Source organism: Haplochromis burtoni, unplaced genomic scaffold (assembly GCF_018398535.1).
Source record: "Haplochromis burtoni strain Fernald_Lab_line unplaced genomic scaffold, NCSU_Asbu1 Contig_20, whole genome shotgun sequence".
NCBI lineage: Eukaryota > Metazoa > Chordata > Actinopteri > Cichliformes > Cichlidae > Haplochromis > Haplochromis burtoni.
The window spans coordinates 1,621,137-1,640,416 of record NW_024582381.1 but is presented as its reverse complement, the minus strand read 5'-3'; the positions used below and the strand labels follow the sequence as shown (position 1 = coordinate 1,640,416).

General features: G+C 38.7%; 1 protein-coding gene across 2 annotated transcripts; it reads right to left on the bottom strand.

The window, feature by feature from the left end:
• Positions 1 to 2,329: 2,329 nt before the first annotated feature.
• On the bottom strand, positions 2,330 to 17,857 carry LOC102296957 (arginine and glutamate-rich protein 1-B). Of its 2 annotated transcripts, XM_005919361.3 has the most exons (4): positions 17,300 to 17,855; positions 9,153 to 9,378; positions 5,172 to 5,255; positions 2,330 to 3,618 (listed from the first exon to the last, which is right to left on the bottom strand). In XM_005919361.3, the coding sequence occupies exons 1-4, from the start codon at positions 17,629 to 17,631 to the stop codon at positions 3,454 to 3,456; spliced, it is 807 nt and encodes a 268-aa protein (XP_005919423.1). In that variant the 5' UTR covers positions 17,632 to 17,855; the 3' UTR covers positions 2,330 to 3,453. The 2 variants fall into 2 exon arrangements, with proteins under 2 accessions (XP_005919423.1, XP_005919422.1); XM_005919360.3 differs by lacking the exons at positions 2,330 to 3,618; positions 5,172 to 5,255 and having other exon boundaries at positions 8,790 to 9,378; positions 17,300 to 17,857.
• Positions 17,858 to 19,280: the final 1,423 nt, after the last annotated feature.

The following is a 19,280-nucleotide window of genomic DNA, read 5'->3' as shown; positions in this document are numbered from 1 at the left end:
GCTTGGTTTCGGTTTGAATCATATGAGCTATTCTCACCGCTCTGTAAATATTATTACATTTAAACTGAAGGCTTAAATTAAGCTTTCATCCATTCATGTTTTAATAATTTTATTTAGTGCCTCTATAAAAGCCGTGGAGCCCTAATGGCGCTGCTTTGTTCTGCCTGCAGACACTTGGGTGAGGTCTGAAGGTGGTTTACATGTTTAAACACAGCAGTTATTTACCTCTGACATTTACACTCACCGCACCTTTTCTAGTTTCAGATTTATTTTGAGAAATGAACAGCTTATTGTCAAAATATATGTAATGTGCACTGACCATGCTAAAATAATTCAAACTGCATAACATGTGTAAATAAACAGCAAGTCAATGTAACTGTCCATAACCTCAACATTTAAAAAAAAATTACTAATTTAAAACTAAACCTACATATTTAATTCTCAGACTGACTTGTGATTTGAGCTTTATTAGTTTGAAAGGAGGTAAACTGAAACAAATGAACTCCCAACTTAAAGTTTAAATGATAATTTAGCTAATCTAGGCCATCTTAAGCTACTGGTGCTAATTTCTTTAAAACATTTATTTTTATTCTTTTTGAAAAAAAAAAAAAGAAAAAAAGAAAAGAAAAGCACAGAAGCAGCACTTTTAAAGTGCGGGAAAAAAATCAACAAGGCTATAGCTACAGCTATTACTAGCTAACCTAGCCAAGTTATTTAGAAAATAGCAACCGATGCCGACATTTGTTTCCAAAGAGTATCCTCGGCCATATAAACCAAATTAAAATGAACATAAATATAACAGCCCATGTACTCATTAAAAACAAAACAAAAAACCCCCCACAAACACAAGGACAGGCACAAAGGAAATAATAAATAAATTATTTATGTAAAATCAGGTAAAACTAATAGAGGCAACTAAGGTCGGCTAGGTTACTGTTCACTAAGCTAATTTAGCAATTTTTCGTTCTTTGTTTAGTACCATTTATGCGATATAGAACTAAATTACAAAATTGTTTCAGCAATAAAAAATCATCTTTTTTTAAAGAGGGAAAATGGTCATTTTAGCTAAGCTACAGTGAACGCTATCAAAAGCTAACTTATTTCACTTGGAGAAAAAAAAAATCAAACCACCATCTTTTTCTTAGTAATTAGCTTTAGTGCCCAAACCCAACCAGACATTCAAAACTAATTAAATAATATAAAAATAATTTACTAACAAACATTTTTTCCAGATTGTGTTAGCTAGCAAGACTAAGCTTAAACACGGAAAAAGTTTATTATATTTTGTGAAATCTCAGTGCTTCTTGTTAAAAATATTAAACATTCAAGTAGGTTCACCAGGATAAGTAGTTTGAATCTGCTCTGGGTTATTTGCCGTCTACCCCATTGCTTTCGGTCTCTCAGCTTTCCTGTGCCATAATAATTAAAGATAAATAAATAAAACCTATTTTAGTATTATATTAACGCTTTAAACTGACATTCATCATAAAAAAAAAGTAGTTTTATTAATTTATTTTTAATTTTTATTATTTGCATGTTATATTGTTCAGGTGTTTTTCTGGTTTTATGTTACTATGTGAAATCCAAACATTTCCAAATATATTAAACATTTCTAGAGTAAAATAAAGAAAAATGTGGTCTTCTTGTATATACGGTCAAGTTTTGGGTTACATTTTTCCTTCAGCTGTTTTTTTTTGTTTTTTTTTAATTTATTTTAAGTAAAGCTTTGCTCTTTGGTTTTATGCTTATATTGCTGGTCCATCTCCGTTCAGCAGAAAACACTTTGGGTTTGCCTGTTTTAAAATGGACCGCAGCATTTTGGGTTGTTCCTCCGATTAGCAGAGCTCAGCCTGGTGACCCGAGTTTAGTAACTCGCCACATTAATATCACCATCCGTCACCGCTTCACTTACACCCTCGAACGCAGGTTGACAGTTTCGATTGGATTCATTAGAGTTGGGTTTGAGCTGCATTGAAATGCGGGTTTGCCGAGGTCATTTGTCATCCTCAGTAATCTAGCGAACGGTCGGCTTGCAGCGACCTCACTTGCCGTTACGAGCTGGAAACAAACCAGCAGCTGCAGAAAAATCTCAAATTGCAGCTGCCAACTAATTAGGCAATGTTGTTACAGGGATTTGGTTAACCTGACAGTGATGTATTGACTCGAGAGGAGAAAATGGACCGCTGAGAAAAAAATAAATAAATTTCCAAAGTGGTGCCAACAGCGCCATTAAAATTTGTCACTGATCGGGCTACCTGATTAAAGATGAAACTGTGAAGGGCTGAATTAAATAAGATAGAAGCTCAGGAAAGCATCACACGGGTCAGTGTAGGCATTCAATGGATTTATTGATCTGTTCAGTCCCTTGACAATTGGGGGGAAATTACATGACAAATTCAAAATGCCACAACATAACAAAAAGTCTTTATATACCCACCTGAGGTCAGCCACACGCACACACTCACACATTCACACACACTTAAAACACATCCACGCTCGCGCTGACCTCAATCCTCGTCTTACCTGAACTTGTGCGAATCAGTCCTCTACGAATCAACACTTACCTCGCCCGTTAATTTACTAGCACATGACTGAGGGACAGAACACAGACTGTGGCTTTTTGTCTCCTACACATTTTTATCTTTAACTCTGAGTGAGGAGGGAGAGGCGGCACATGATATTACATCAGACAGGAAAATGCCATCTCTCCTCAGTTTCCTGCAGGAGGTTCCGGCAGTTCGATCATGGGCAGTCTGGGAGTCGAGCGGCGGGTTCACCTCATTTCTATTTCTTTTTTTTAAATTGTTCCTCTTAGGACAACATTTAAAAGCCAAAATGCATACGGCAGGCGGAGCTGAAGCAGAGCCACAGAAGAAGAGGAGCAGGATTTTTAAAATGGAGGGCGAGCTGGACGGGAAGTTTGCTGTGCTTTTTTAAAGTCTGTGATTTGGTAACCACAGAGTCTGCAAACAGGAAACCCACAGGCCGACTCCCATGCTGCACATGAGCCGAGCCGAGCTAGACAGTCAGATGCCTATCAGGTCTGCCTTTCAGGCCGTAAGAAGAGCACGAGAGTTAAGACTTAACCGGGTGGCAGGGCGAGGGACACGTTAGAGCATCTACATCAAAAAAAGTTCAAGTTTTCTAAAAAACAAAAAAAAAAAAAAAAACAAAACAAACAAACAAAAACAACCCAGAAGCACAAGAGTCATCTGTGCAGCAGGGTGAGGATGAGGAGGAGGGGGCGATGGTCCTAGGGTGAAGAGCTGCCTCCTCTTCAAAGCTGGGAGGGAGCGAGTTAACACGCTGGTTGCGCCCCCCCTTCTTTCAGCACTTCCAAAACGAAGCGAGCGTTCCACAGAGGAGGAGGAGTGGGGCTGAATGATGAGGAGGAGGAGGAGAAAGGAGCTGAATGGGGGAGGGGGATGACCTGCGGACGAAGGGGGAGCAGTCTTATTCTGTGGCCTTCAGGGTGAAGGAGAGCTTGGGCCTGGACTTGCCCTTGCCGAGGATGATTTTCTGCTCCTCCTTCTGCTGCTTCTGCCGGTCCTGCTCCAGCTTCATGCGCTCCTCGTGGATCTTTCTCTGCTCTTCCACAATACGCAACTGATCCTCAGCCTGCGGGACAGACACAAAAAAGGAATCAGGGGCGGGGTCACGTAAGGCCATGATTACACTTACCGCCAGGTCATCCAAAAAACAAAACATTGGACATAAAAATCAAGTAAATCCAAGTAAATGAAGCTCCTTAAATGTGCCGTTTCCCAGAATATTGCTGCTGAAGGAACTACAACAGGTGTTTGTATTTTTTCCCCCCATACTAACAAATAGTACTAGTAAGTAGCAGTAAAATTACTTCATTAAATTTAGGCAATAAAAGTTATTCTGTTAGATTTAGCTGATTATTTATTTATTCTGCTATAATATAATAATAAATTATTTATTTATTTTTCTATTACACTTAAACAATGAAATTAATTAATTATTAATTAATTCCGTATCAATTTTATTAAACAATAAACACGTACTCGTTAGATTGAGTTGTTAAAATCAATTCCATTCAATTTAAATAGTAAATACGACTGAGATTTAGACAACACGTGATTTTACTTTTAGATTATGTAATTAGATTTCTTTCTCGTCACCATCATAGAAGCATTATTGTACTGTGTAACTTGTTCTACGGCTCCCTTGTAAAAGCAAAATAAAAAAAACAAACAAAAAACCACAATACACAATTTTGATTGGTCCTAATTTTTTTTTTCTTCTTAAACATTCATTTTGGTTTTTGCAGTATTACAGGAATGCTGGTTTTCTATAGTTTGACCCTGATTCAAATAAACAAAACTCTGCAGAATTTATTTTTCCCCTGTCCCACTTATTTGCAGATCCGTTTCCATGGCTGATAACCATCAACTCAAAGCCACTGCGTAGACACTGTTTCCTGCCAGTGGAGTGTTGCCATACCCAGTAATGTCATAGCAAAAAGCCTTAAGGTCTCAATCCGTCCTGATTTTTGGATTAAAGATGTAGTCACGACATTAAAAGCTGATGAATGTCAGTTTCTCAAATCAATCCAATTTTTCAATCCAACTTCAGTCTTTGAATTAACCACTAGACCTCTTTCTGACCCGGGGTCCCTTCATCAAAACCAAATAATGTTTAAACTATGTTCTTGCATGTAAATATGCAACGACTCAACAGTGCAAGGATTTCTAGAACATACACTTCTCTGTGGGGGTTTTGAACATTACTTTGATTTGAAATTTCACAATTTATTTTATCGATACCCGTTTATACAGCCCAGTATTGTGGCCAAAGAAAGCCCATTTTTTTGTTAGCATAATTAGAACGTTAAACGTTTTTCCAAATTGCATAATTTGCATGTTGATGACAAATTGGAAATTTTTGTATTTTAACTCAAAGAGATCTTTCTCTGAATAAGAGAAGATTCATCACGATAATCAAACAGTTTTCAGTGTCTAGTGCGAGCTGAATATTTTATTCACAAACCCTAAATGAGTAATCTAAATAGTAAACTAAATAGTTTTGCCTTATTTTTAAGTTGCGTTAACTTTTATGTGTTGATAATGTAAAATTACTGCTGATGGTGAGAACACACTGCTCAGTGGATGCTAACGACAGATAGTTTTGTGTCCGTTTTGGCGTACCAGTTTGGCCTGAGCCTCTGCGATCTTGCGGTTATTCTCCTCCAGGATTTTTTCCAGCTCCTCCCGCTTCGATTTTTCTTCTTCCTAAACAAGCAACACGATGATATGTTAGCGCACGAACAGGCCACAAAAGGCACGCACGCACGCGCTCACTCACACACTCACGACAAGTTTGTTCAGCCTCTCACACATTTTTAAAAATCCCTCTAATGCTGCCTAGAGAAAAATTAAAGACTAACACACACCTAGTGCTGCATGATTACACTCATCAATAGAAGACATATATAAAAAAGACAGACAATCAAAGCTGCTGCTGCTTTTTAACATGTTTATAAGCAAGAGAAAAATAAAGGAGGGAATAGTTTTGGCTCACCAATGCACGTATACCATTTTCCTGTGTACCTACACAACTGGTGAAAGCGTTAAACGGTTGAATATTTACTGTCTCGTCCGGACTGTGTGGCCCCTGCAGAGACAGGAGCGCTCCTGGTGTGGGTAGGTAGATATGGGGGTTTCTGCCATACGGCGCCATTCCTCTTTATTACTGATCAGTTTACGGCTTAGCCTGCAGCCGCGGTGAAGGAGTGCAGTACAAAGATGTTTGTCTGTGTTTGTGTGCAGGTGTGTGTTTGTGCAAGTATGTAAGTGTGTGTGTGTGTGTGTGTATGTGTGAGAGAGAGAGTGTGTGTTCGAAGTGGACCCGCCCACGGTACACTTACAGTACAGGACGCGGGTCACGGCTGAGCTGAAAGGTTGCAGGTCAATGCTAGTTAGGAAGGTGGTGTTTCCAAAAAATTAACAAAAAAAACAGCACAAACACATTTCCAAACTGAGCCTACAGGAGAAGCAAGTTGTCAGCACAAAAATAAATCAACACATTTTGTTCGAAAAGCTCCACAAAAATCATCAACAGGTGACACAGGTGAGAGGGGATTAACCTGTCAGGACAGGAAACAGGAAATGAAGCGTCCCTGTAATGTTCCCCTCCCCCAAAGAGTTAAAGAGCAGGTGAGGTGGATTAAAACAGACGTGATGAACATTTCTACACATCGCTGACCTTTCTTCCTAGCAGTCCTGAGGGTAAACAAAGAGTTGGGGGGTACATTTCTTAGCCTATTAGTCCCGAGTCAATGGCCGCTGCGCTTTAGCTGGACCGCTCATTCACAATACTGTGATGTAAACAAACGCCATTTTCCTTAATAGTGCCCAGGGAGGGGAGCCAGGGTTGTTTGTTCTTAGTTTAAAAAGGAACCTTTAGGGCGACTAAGCATCTGAACAGAAATCAGTTTGAATAAAGTTAAAGGCAAGACCCCAGGAGACCTTACTTAGCAGATGTCCTAGCATCTTTCCTGTGCGAACTCTCACTTTTTGCTGGAAAACAAATTAAATTACAATGTTTTTTGTCCATCTGACCTTCATCAGGTATACAGGCTATTACCAACTGAAGACTAACGACATTAATCTGCTTATTACCTTCCAAAATTCAACAAATTCACAGCACAAATCAGGTTTTAAAGCAAAACATTTTGATAGTTAAAACATGAGCAGGAATACCAAATGAACCAAACAATGTCACACAAGTACCAAACTAAAACAACCAAAACAATTAGTATGTGTATATAGTAACAACCATGTAGTGGTTCAGATACCTGAAATGATTAGTTTAGCCTAAATCAAGATAAGCTCCAACTAATAAGCTAAAACTATCTAAACTCATCTTATGCTAAGTTAAGAATTAAAGATAATTTAACTAATCTGAACTTAAGTTCAAGTAGTTTCACAAAAATTATTATCAAGTATAATGAGTAAAAGTAAGTTACTGTGCAGTAAGTTGCAATAAGTTCAGCTCAGCTGTGTTCTAGAAGTTAAGCTTTGGATAAGTTAACTTGAGGTAAGTTCAGATAAGTTAAGACAAGTTAAATTCAGGTAATTTAAAATAAGTCTGTATGTATTAAAATAATACACTTAATCCCAAGAGTTGGAAAAATCCAGCTTTATCAGCTAAATGAAGTTAAACACAGCCTAGCCTAATAGCCTAAAGTGCAATACAATGACAAACATCTCAACAAGGTAAAATTTGGAATAAAAATACTCACACTTAAATTAACAAAAACATCTGTAGAGCTAAAGATTACATAATATAAATAAATAAAAACTGCACTGTGAAATACTGAATTCAAAAGACTAATTACCTGTATTCAAACAAATTAGCTATTCATTATTCAATTAGAAACCTGTGGGCTTTTTTTTAAAATGAATAACTAAATCAGTTCAGATCCCTGGCTGATTAAGTGAATAATCCAGAAGTCTCTCTTCCACTTATTAAAAAGTCATGGTCTATACCTTGACTATGCACAGAAACAAGTTAAATAACACGTTTCACACCACTGAAGATTTCCCTGATAATAATTGAACGTAAGATTCGCAGATAGAACGTCTGTAAATCTTACGTTCACTTATTCTGATAAAAGTCGAAAGAAAAAAACCTTTCAATTTAATAAATATTCCAGCAGTGAGACAGGACTTATGTAACTGCCTCTATAAGTTTTGTTTTCGCCTTGAATATTTTATATCACGGTTTCGATTGTTAGATTCAGAAAAATTTGTTTTGGGGCCCGGCAAATAAAAAAAAAAAAAAGCACCCTAATAATGGCAGTTACAATGTCAGACTTGTAATAATTGCATAGTATATTTTTTATGTTTTTAAAAAGCCTTAAAAAACAAAAGAAACCCTAAAATAACCACTGACAGGCAGCAATGGTAGGTATTTATTTTAAAGCAAATATAAGCGAAATACTATATATATATATATATATATATATATATATACATATACATATACATATACATATAAATACATATATATATATACATATAAATATATATACATATACATATATATACATATACATATATATATATATATATACATATACATATACATATACATATATACATATATATATACATATACATATATATATACAATATACATATACATATATATATATATATATACATATACATATATATATATATATACACATATATATATATATATATATATATATATATATATATATATATATATATATATATATATATATATATATATATATATACATATACATATATATATATATATATACATAATGGAAAACTAAGAAATTTGAGTAAACCAGAAAAGAAATGAATATTGTTTTGAAACCCGCCATGGCAAAACTCTCACCAGCAAGTTAGAAATGCACAGCTATCCTCTAATCTCTTTTAAATTATAATTTTTTTTAAACAGAAATAAAATGTAAACTTTTAACCTTTTAACTGTAGCACGTTACATCCTACCAAACTCAGGGTAGACACAAGATAAACACATAAACAATATAATTTTTCAAATACTCGAATGTGTAAAAACATATCACCTTACCCATGATTTCAGGAATAAGTGAAATTTTTTTGATAAACAGCTGGAGAGTTGAGGTAACATGGTAGTTTGTTTCGATTTAAAACCCATTGGATGGTTTTTCACTGTGAGAGGTCCACTCACTGACTAATGAAAAGAGAAACTAAGCTAACAGCCTGAAAGACTCCCACACTGAGCTGAAATGCAACTACTGCAACAAAAAAAAAAGTGAATGACAGGAATTTCGTTATTATTCTCGTCACTGCTGTTATTATTACTTCAGTAATTTACACCAATGAAGAACATTCATTATACCCTTGGATATATTGATTTGCTTTAGTATCTGAAGCCAAGGTACTCCCTTTTCTTTTTATTCTGAAAGCTGCCACTTCCCTTGAGCACAGCTGCATCCAACTGTGTGAAACTTGTGCCATGGCTGGGTTACACTTTAAACAGTTAAAATAAAAGACCAAAGACCCAGTCAGAGTGGGAAACTGAGAGGTGAAGGGAGCTGAAGGGGTTTGGGTACGGGGTGGTGTAGGGGTAAGGGAGGGGCTGCGTTCCAAACGACCGAGCGTTACCTCTCTGGCCTTCTGTGCCGCCAGCTCGGCTTGCCGCTGCCGCTCCAGCTCTTCCAGCAGCTGCCGCTCCATGATGCGCTTCGCCTCCTCGACGCGTCGCAGCACTTCCCGCTCAATCTCGTCTTTCCGCTTCTCGAGCTCCTCCTCCACACGTTTGGCCACGAGCTCCTCAACTCGCCGCGCCGTCTCCTCCTCGATCAGCTTCTCCTCAATCTCCTGCTGCCGGCTAAAGGAAAGAACAAAAGGTTAGCATGTCGCTAATTCGTGTTTCGGTTTTAAAACGGAGAACTATTTAATTGCTAATCAAATAAACCACACCGAACCGCTTTGAAATATCTCAAAATAACAGCTTAGTCTGTATTTACCCAAAGCTAACCAACCAGTTTTTAATTCATCATACCTGAGAGTAGGGATGGGTACCGGTGTCCGGTGCCATGATGGCACCGGTTCTGACATAAACGGTAGTAACCAGACCGAAAAGCAGCGCACATTTCGGTGCTTTATTTCGGTGCTTTTTTTCCTGAGCTGTGATACACTTCTAGCCAATAATTTTACGTTTCCGAGGATAGTAGGCGGGTCCAGGTACGTACGTTCTTTTATGCAGAGCTACGGATTAAAAATGCCCAAGGCGAAGCGGTCAAAAGTCTGGCTGTACTTCATAGCAAAATATGCAAACTCAGCAGCAACAAGTGCTTTAAGCTGATACTGTGATACTGTCAAAGGAGGTAAAACCTCGAATCCGATGAAACACCTGGCGACGCATAGCGTTTTTTTTTAAAAGCCCAGAAATGCTCCGTATTTGATAGCTTTCTGCGAGACCTCACACCGAGCACATCTACTGCGGGTGTGGTGCCTGTTATCGGACCCGGAGTTAGCAACATCCCCCAAAAACCCGAAGAGGAGAGTCCTGGCCCCTAGCCCTGCCAGTGTAGCAGAAATGATGAGGATGATGATGCAGCAGCAGCCGTTCTTCTCTGCGTGAGTAGCTTAATGTTGTTCGTGTGTAATTTACGTTGAGTAGGCTAACCACGTTATTACATTAATGCATGTAAGGTGAACTAGCAAACATCATCATAGCTACATGCGGCTGTCTTCTTGTTTGATGGCAGATACTCCCTTCACCCTGGCCAAAAAGGCTAAAATGACCAAAGAAAAAGTGGAAAACAGTTAAACATGAGAGGTTTTTGGACAAAGTTTGTGTTTTTTCCATTGTTTAAGCACTGCTTCCAGCCAAGAGTGATACCATATATGCCCCATAGCTGCAGAAAAGGCTAACATTGTTATCTTTTTACAAAAACCAGCTGAACATGAGAGGTTTTTGGACCAATTTTGTGTTCTCCATTCTTTAAGCACCGGTTTGAGCACCGTTTGAGCACCGGCACCGTTTCAAAAGTACCGATTTGGCACCGGTATCGGATAAAACCTAAACGATACCCATCCCTACCTGAGAGTGGTTTTTACGAGCCATACCAAACCCAATATTACAACACAGCTTATCAGGTAAAAAAAAAATTAACAGAAAGGCTATTGTTCAAATGGATATTTAAGAATTTACTAAACTGCTTTAAACAGCTCTTAAATATACATAATTCAACAATGAGGACATTTTTAATTTCAAATGTGAGATTGGGTGCAATTTAGACTGTTTTTCTGAGTGTTTTGTGGAATTTAGATGGAAGTCACCTGCCCTCCTGTTTATCTTTTCTTTAAACTGTTCTTTTTGTGTGAACAGGAACTTATTAGTAGCGATGTAAACACACACTCTCCACCCTCTCAGGGATCTGGTTTCACTCTGTCAGGCTGTGGAAACCAGAAACTGGACCCAGCCCTGCCCAGCATCCTTTATATTTACATTTGTATGCCCGGTTAATGGGCCCTGTGGCTGTTAGGCAGCAGGAGAAAGGAGACGGGACAGACAGACAGGAAGCCAGGTGTGGGCTGTGTGTTATATTACCTGGAGGCTCTCACACACACAGACACGCACCTGAAAAGCTGCAGTCAACATGGATGTATTTACGGTCACAGCTGCTTCATTAAAATCTGAAATAGGATTATTTCAGTAACGAGGATTAAGTTAACACAGTTACTCAATTTTTTTTTAAGCTGTGTGTTTAAGTCAGTTTGTGATGTTTAGCTGTTGCAGCAGGTTTTGTGGTTGTTCAATGCGTCCTGATTCTCTCTGCATCCTGTTTAAACCAAATAAGTTTTAAATATCAATAGAATTTGACTTTAAAATAGGCCTTCCTGTTAAAGCCAAGTATCCACTTTTCACTCACATTTGTGTTTCTTAAATTCAACAAGTTGTATTACTTACTTTTGTGGGAGTACTGCATTAATCGAGCAGACTAATGACATGAAGAATAGCTGTTTTTTCACTAATGAAAACTTTGATTTATCCTCTCAGTGGACCATTGTGTTCACATGTGGACTACAGGGTGAGACATTTACTGAGTTTGGTTTCAGTTGATGTTTTTTAGCTTTTTATTTCGCTTCGACTGCAACTGTGAACTACTGATTATAGCAGTATTTGTACTGAGTGTTTGACCAAAGAAAAGATGGCCAGCTGCTTCAATGGAGATGTAGCAGCTGAGTTTGAAGAACAGCAGGAATCAGCACCTGCATACCTGCTAACACCATGAGCCAAACTGTAAATCGAAGGTTTCTGGTTTGAGTCCCTGTGCAGATGCCTGTATATAATCCCTCACAAAAAAATAAAAATAAAAATCAGCACAACAGAAACCCGCCTTAACCAATAATAAACAATCCAGATGGTTTTAACTGCAGGCATCAACATCTGTGCATTTATTCTCTATAAGAGAAACACATTCTCTCCAAATGCTCAGAGCTACAGCTGTCCAGCTGTTTGTGTCTACAAAAACACTCATTACTAGTACAGCTACAGCTGAAGTGAGATAAAATAATCAATGAGTAAAGTTAATATTCAATAAACCAAGAGGTTTTCACTGAATGTCTCGCTCTCCAGTTTATATGTTAATACAATTATCTCTCCAGAGGAGAAATCAAAGTGCTTATTGGAGGAAAAACACTCATTCAACATAGAAATCATGCAAGAGCATCATCAAGAACAATTCAACCCCAAAATACACCTGTGAGGGGAAAGTTAAAAGCCCCACTGCTGGAACTTTATTATTGTATGAACAGTACTTTTAAATTTGCCTTTAAACTTTTTTCTGAGCATCTTTGCTTTAAAATAAAATAAAGCGACTCATCTATACAAGTAGGGCTGCTCAATTAATCGAATTTTAATCTCGATTACGATCTGGGCTTTCAACGATCATTAAAAATGACTGAGCCGATTATTAGCCCCTCCCTCGTGCTTTACTCTCGCGCTGCTCCGTGTGGCAAATCGAGCGCACCTCTCTGCATTTCGAACACGCGTCACAACAATTAAGAGGACCCGAGGGAAGCTCGGAAAGCTAAGCAGAAGTTATTTGGAGAGGAGAGTGACTGCTGTTGGTTGAAAAGAGAGGTAAAAAAAAAACTTCAGTGGTGTGGAAACATTATGGGTTCGCGGAGTCAGACGTGGATCAAGTAGACATAGTGTGTAAACTTTGCTACGGTGTCGTAGCTGCACCACAGAGCAACACTGCAAAGTTCACTAAACATAGATGTTTACATTTTTCATTTATTTTATATTGCAAACATTTGCACTGTTATCAGTATTTGCACACTATTTTATATTATTTTTTAAAGTCATTATTCAATACATTGTTATTGTTAACCCTTTAAATCCCTGTAGAACCGGAACCGCGTAAGCTAGCGCAATAATTTGTTTTGCATATGAAACCGGAGGAGTTGTACTTACATCTTATGCCATCAGCTTGTCCTACGGTCACGGTTTCCTTCCACATAAAGCTTTGCAAAAATTGCATAAAAAGCGCTTGCAGGAACAAAAACATAATATTCCAGAAACACGCTTTGCCGATCCGATCAGCTGTTCGTAACACTTCCCACATTGAAAAAGACGTCAGACGCGAACTATCGCATGTCCGCCATTTCTGTCCAAAACCGGAAGTGACGTCATTTTCGCGGAAAATGTAGTTTTTTACTTGTAGGCCTTAAAAGCCTATACTGGTGTTTTTATAAGTCATGTTTGACTCTATCCGGTTGTTCAGTCTGACGTCACTAGACGTGTCTGGGTCCTAAACTCCGCTGCAGGTCCATATATCAAACGATCACTATGGCATTACTGAGAGTTGAAAAACTGTCTAAAGTCTTTCATCTTTAATAAAATGATCAGCGTTCTGCTCTACCAGGTGTAACAATTGAGTTTAACATCCAGGCATCCATGAAAACGGAATTTATGACATTTAACGGAGTTAGAAGTTAGCAGGGAGTTAGCTCGCTAGCTTCTATCTAAATACAATATAGCATGTCCTGACTGCGGGGTTTTGGAAACAAATTAAAACGTACAGCTCTGCTATCACTTCCAGCATAAATGAAGACAGAAAACTAAACAGCAGTGACGTTTGTAGGGTTACTGAAGTTGGGCTAGCTGGTATATAATGATGTGCTACGTGACCGCTAGCGACACAGCTATGTTAGCATAATATAAACAAGCTAACTTTTTTCCACTCGATAAAAGTTAACGTGAGTGTTCTCGGTGGTCAGGAACAAATGTAATCGCATGGCAGGATGCTGTAAAAGGACCAAACTTCAGCCAGGAGAACAACTGAGATAATCCATCCACAATACGAGGTTAGTCATTCATATACTGCTGCATGGGCTGGGCTGTAGTTACATCCTAAGGTTTTAAAAACTGAGCTTAAATAAATGATTAGCGGTAATAAAAGCCGAGGGAGGTCAACAGTGATCACTGACTGTTTTAGGAGCTTTTTGAGATTCCATCCATCCATCCATTCGCTTATCCTTTTCAGGGTCGCGGGGGGGGCGCTGGAGTAGAGCAGGGCGATATGGCCAAAAATATTTATCACGATATATATTTGAAAATTTGCGATAACGATATAACCGACGATATAATTGATGCGAGACAAAATACAGCTCCACAACATTACTAGCGCAAAAAGACAACCTTCCATTTATTTTCACTTAAACAAGAAGCTGGTTTTTATGTACATTAAAGCTTTATAAAAATGTAACAGTGCAAATGCAAATTCCTTGCTGAAAGTTTAACCAAAAGGCATTTCCAGTAGAAATGGGCTGACATATCCTGAGCATAACCATGTATAATATCCACTGAAGTTAAAAAGAGGTGCTTTGCAACATTAAACTGCAGTGTGCAGTACGATTTTTCGGACCATAAGGTGCACGGGATTATAAGGCACATTAAGCGAAACAAAGCAGTCAGATAAATCAAACTTTATTAAACTCATTCTTCTTGCTTCCTCCACTTCTGTACCATTGATTCATTAATGTTGAATTCTCTGGCAGCTGCTCTATTCCCATGTTGTTGCAGTATATTAATGACTAACCTCGTATTGTGGATGGATTATCTCAGTTGTTCTCCTGACTGAAGTTTGGTCCGTTTACAGCATCCTGCCATGCGATTGCATTTGTCTCTAACCATGAGAACCTTCACGTTAACTTTTATAAGTGGAAAAGTGTTAGTGTTCGTCCTCCAGCTTCACTGTTTATGTTATGCTAACATAGCTGTGTCGCTAGCGATCACGTAGCACATCATTATATACCAGCTAGCCCAACTTCAGTAACCCTACAAACGTCACTGCTGTTTAGTTTCCTGTCTTCATTTATGTTGGAAGTGATAGCAGAGCTGTACGTTTGAATTTTTTTCAGAAATCTCTCAGTCAGAACATGCTATATCATGCTTAGGTAACTAGCGAAACTAGCGAGCTAACTTCCGCTAGCTTCCTGCTAACTTCTAACTCCGTTAAATGTAATAATTTTGTTTTCATGGATGCCTGGAAGTTAAACTTTATAGTTACACCTGGTAAAGCAGCAATGCTGATCGTTTTATTAAAGATGAAAGAATTTAGACAGTTTTTAACTCTAAGTGATGCTGCAGTGTTGTTTGACCTGAAGCATACGGAGTTTAGGACCCAGATTACTCCCAGATTTAAGAGCATCTTAGTCCGACAAATACGACAATAACGACGGCCGCTTGCATGTTCTGCAAAAAAATGTGCTTTGTTGTGTATCTGACGGACAAACACCAAACCAGTTCCACATCACTGAAGTTGCACCATTTTTACAAACCAATTCTGGTTCATCTGTTTCACTCAACAATCGGCCATGTGCGTATGAAAACAAAGGCACTGCGCATGCGCGTTTTACTCCCATTCTATCGCGATATTTCATTTTCCTATCGTTGCCTAACATTATACCGGTATTACCGTGAACGGTATAATATGGCCCAGCCCTTACGCTGAGCCCCGCAAACACGGGGAGAACATGCAAACTCCACACAGAAGACCCCCCGGCCTGATGGTGGAATTGAACTCAGGACCTTCTTGCTGTGCAGCAACGGTGCTAACCACCGTGCCGCTTTTTGAGATTAAATAGAAGAAAATACAAAACATTAAACATGTTAACAACACAAAAGCCATATTAAACGCAGACTACTTTAGGCCCGGAAGTAGGATTCGTCACGTCATCACTTAACAATCGGATACTTTTCTGAATAGTTTCTGGGATGCTTAGAACTCGAATTGCACTGCTGGAAATAGTTTATTTTGATGCACATGCTGTTTTCTTTGCAAATTTGCATCATAGGATTATTTTTTGGTTTTCCTGCAGTATATAAAAATTGCTGTATCTCCAAAATAAAACTGTGAAGAAACTCAAAATAAATTCCCTGTTGGTGTAAACTATTTTTTGCAACTTTTTGTATTTAAAGTTTTGAGGGATAAGCCTCTTAAATTTCTCCAAGTAGAAATATATGTAAAAAACAAAACAAAAACAATTTTCAAATTTTTTTTGTAGTTTATTACACTTTTTTGCAATTAATGTAGTTACTATGGACTTAATGCATACATATTATTAAAATATGGGCTATAACAGTTGTATTGATGTATAGCAACTTGAAATGCTCCCAAAAATGGCACTACAGCATGTAAAAATATAATATAAGCTCTGGTGAACTTGGTTCTATGGTAGGTCTTAAAGGGTTAAATAAATATCGTCAAATAATCGAGATCTCAATTTCAGTGAAAATAATGGTGATTATCATTTTTGCCATAATCGAGCAGCCCTATATACAAGTTAGAGCAGATTGTGGGGATTTTGTTTTATTTACACGAGGCTGTGATGCTCCTCGCTCTTCTGGATTTACATCAACTCCACTGCTGTTTGTCCTTTCAGTGTTCTTGTTTTTTATTTATTTATTTATTTGCATTTGTATGTATGCATGCATTCATTAGTGAGCACTCCAGGTGTTGTCAGTACACCCTCAGCTCTGGTTTAATATTGGGCTCAATGTTATTAGATCACTCTAACTGTGCCAGATTTATCCTCATTCTAAATGCAGGATTTTCAAGAATCTATGCACTGAAATTGATGCCCTGATGTCTGTGGAGAACCTGGAGCTAAACCCACACAGATCGCTTTCTCTTCACTCAGCATGGAAACATTAGGCATGTCGGTAACTGAGCATCAGCATCTCCTGAAGCATCAACATCACTACTGATCTGACCTTCAGTGCAGGTCAGAGAGTCAAATCTCTGCCTGCTGCAGGAAGTTTATGACTGCAGGATTAACTGACAGACCTGCACACCAATAGCCACTCATTTGACATATTTAAACGTTAAAAGAGAATCCAACATGCATTACTTCGTTAGTTCAACTTTACCAGCACGATTCCGGGTTTTTTTTAGGGTTTTTTTTTCCAAAGTGAAAACTGCAGGTCAGTGAGAACAACCTTACAATTCTATCATGATGCTTAAAATACGAGTTTATAGTTATGTTTATCTGAATTAATGACGGTAGAACTAGAGGTGTGATCCACCTGAACAGGTAAAGCTTTCCTCTGACAGGCGCTGCGGCCTTTGCAGCCTGTTAGCGTTAGCCAACTAGCTCAGTGAGCTAACGATCGCCATGCAAATGACCGCAGCTAGCCTAGCATTTAGCTTAGCTTGTAGCCGAACACGGGCTGGGGTTCAGTATCGTTATGTAACAGTTTACGTGCCGGTTTCTGTATTAAATATACCCACATCTTCCTCTGTCGCTCCATCTCCGCCTTCCTCTCCTCCTCCTCCTTCCTTTGCTTCTCATCAAGCGCGTTCCTCTTGCTCAGTGTCCGGCCGAAGATGTCGATGCGCTCCGGCGGTGAGGCTGCTCTCTCTCTGCGGGACGACGCTGTGTTGGACCGGGATCGGGACCGGGATTCTCTGCGCCGGTTCCTCTTCGACTCTCGGGACTTGGAGCGTTTCTTGGAGCGCTCCCTGTCTCGAGATCGCGACCGGGACCGGCTCCGTTTCTTACTGTGCTTGCTGCTTTTGGAGTGCTTGGACCGGGACGAGCTGCGGCTCCGAGAGCGGCCCATGGTGCCCTGCGGACTGCTGGATTCTACGGCTGATATGTGTACCGAATCAGGCCCTCCACTCCGCCCGCTCCTCTTTAAGCTTCTTATTCACACGAACAGCTGATGTTGCGCTGCTCCAGCGGGTTAATTTTGGAGAAATAACCCTTCAAACTAGCTGTTGTTTTGCCCTACTAACTCGCTTTAAGGAAAGATGGCGGTTTGATGAGTTTTCCCAGCAGGCACCGCGGGCTTCGGGATTTTCCGTCGCTCTTCGGCATTTCCCGCTCAAAGCAAACTAATAGACTGAAAAGACCAGAAACCAGCCAAAACATTTCAACAAATTTAAGTCCTTTATGAATGGGAATATATGATTTGTATATAATTTATACATTTAAAAAAAGTGTAAAATGCATTTTATATATAATATATAACTGGGATACATAAACTTATCTTTCCACAAGTGAAGTAATCACATATTGAAGGCTTAAGAAAAGTTCTGGCATTCCATTTTGAACTTTGGATTTTAGAAGACTCAATAAAAAGTTTTCTAAACTAACGCATGATTTTATTTTTTTTCTCTTAATGAAAACATGTATACTTGTATTTGTTTGTTATTCACTAATGACATTTGACGTGTGGTCAATTCTGGGAGTCTAGAACCAAGTGGGTGATGTTAAGGCAGTTAAATCTATATTTGTATTTAGCCTGTGGTTTTAACATCACACCAACGATAAAGATGACATTTCAACACACAGCTGTATTTGTATCTTTAAAAAACAGCCTGAGTACCATCTGGTATGTCTCCAGTTGTTCTGGTTGTATTGTCAGATGCATACACATTTTTTTTCTTTTTCCTTTTGCTGGGCGTTTAACTTTCATCCATCCTCTTATCAGTCGCTTTCTTCCTGCCCCTGTTTCAGCTCCAGTGATCTCTTGATTAGGGCAGGTGTATCGATAGGTTGCTAGACACCAAGTTAGCTTTAGTTTGCTCCTCCTAACAAATAAGTTGTGAAAAGTAAAAAGTGGTGTAATTTCTGACATGTTACTGGACATTGACTGGATTGCATCCATATTACTCTGTGAAGGAATTTGTTATTTCTGTTGATTGAATCCAGTCTGAATCAACATGCTGCTTGGTTTCTTCAGCCTGACAGAGAGGTAATCCAAAATACTGAGACTATAATGAATGGATAAAAATCTATGGCTCTCTTCCACAGCATGTCTCTTGTTTTGCCTATCTCCCCTCAAACCCAACCGTTCACAGCAGATGGCCGCTCCTCCCTGATCCTGGTTCTGCTGCAGGTTTGACGTGTTTTTCCTTCCCACTGTCGCTCATGTGCTTGCTAATAGGGGTCATCTGATTGTTTTGGTCTCTCTGTATTTTAGGGGGTTTACCTTACAATATTGAGTGCCCTGAGCTGACTGTTGTTGTGATTTGGCTCTATGTAAATACAACTGAACTGAAGCAATGGAACCAGACCATCTTCTGCACCATTTACTGGACATGCAGCTGAACTCTTTCTCACTTAGCTCAAAACATATTTTCAAATTTTCATCACCTCATACACAATACTTAGATTCATTTGAAACTCATTGTCATGTCATATTTGCCTCTAATTTTCTGAGTTCTTCACTTTTTTGTAATTTCTGTTTACTTGAGCTCCTTTAGC

Excerpts from the sequence above, each read along its gene's own strand:
- LOC102296957 (XM_005919360.3), bottom strand. The coding sequence starts at position 17,631 with ATGGGCCGCTCTCGGAGCCGCAGCTCGTCCCGGTCCAAGCACTCCAAA. Across the intron at positions 9,379-17,299 it reads ATGGAGCGACAGAGGAAGAT|CCGGCAGCAGGAGATTGAGG; the intron begins GTGGGTATATTT and ends TCTTTCCTTTAG.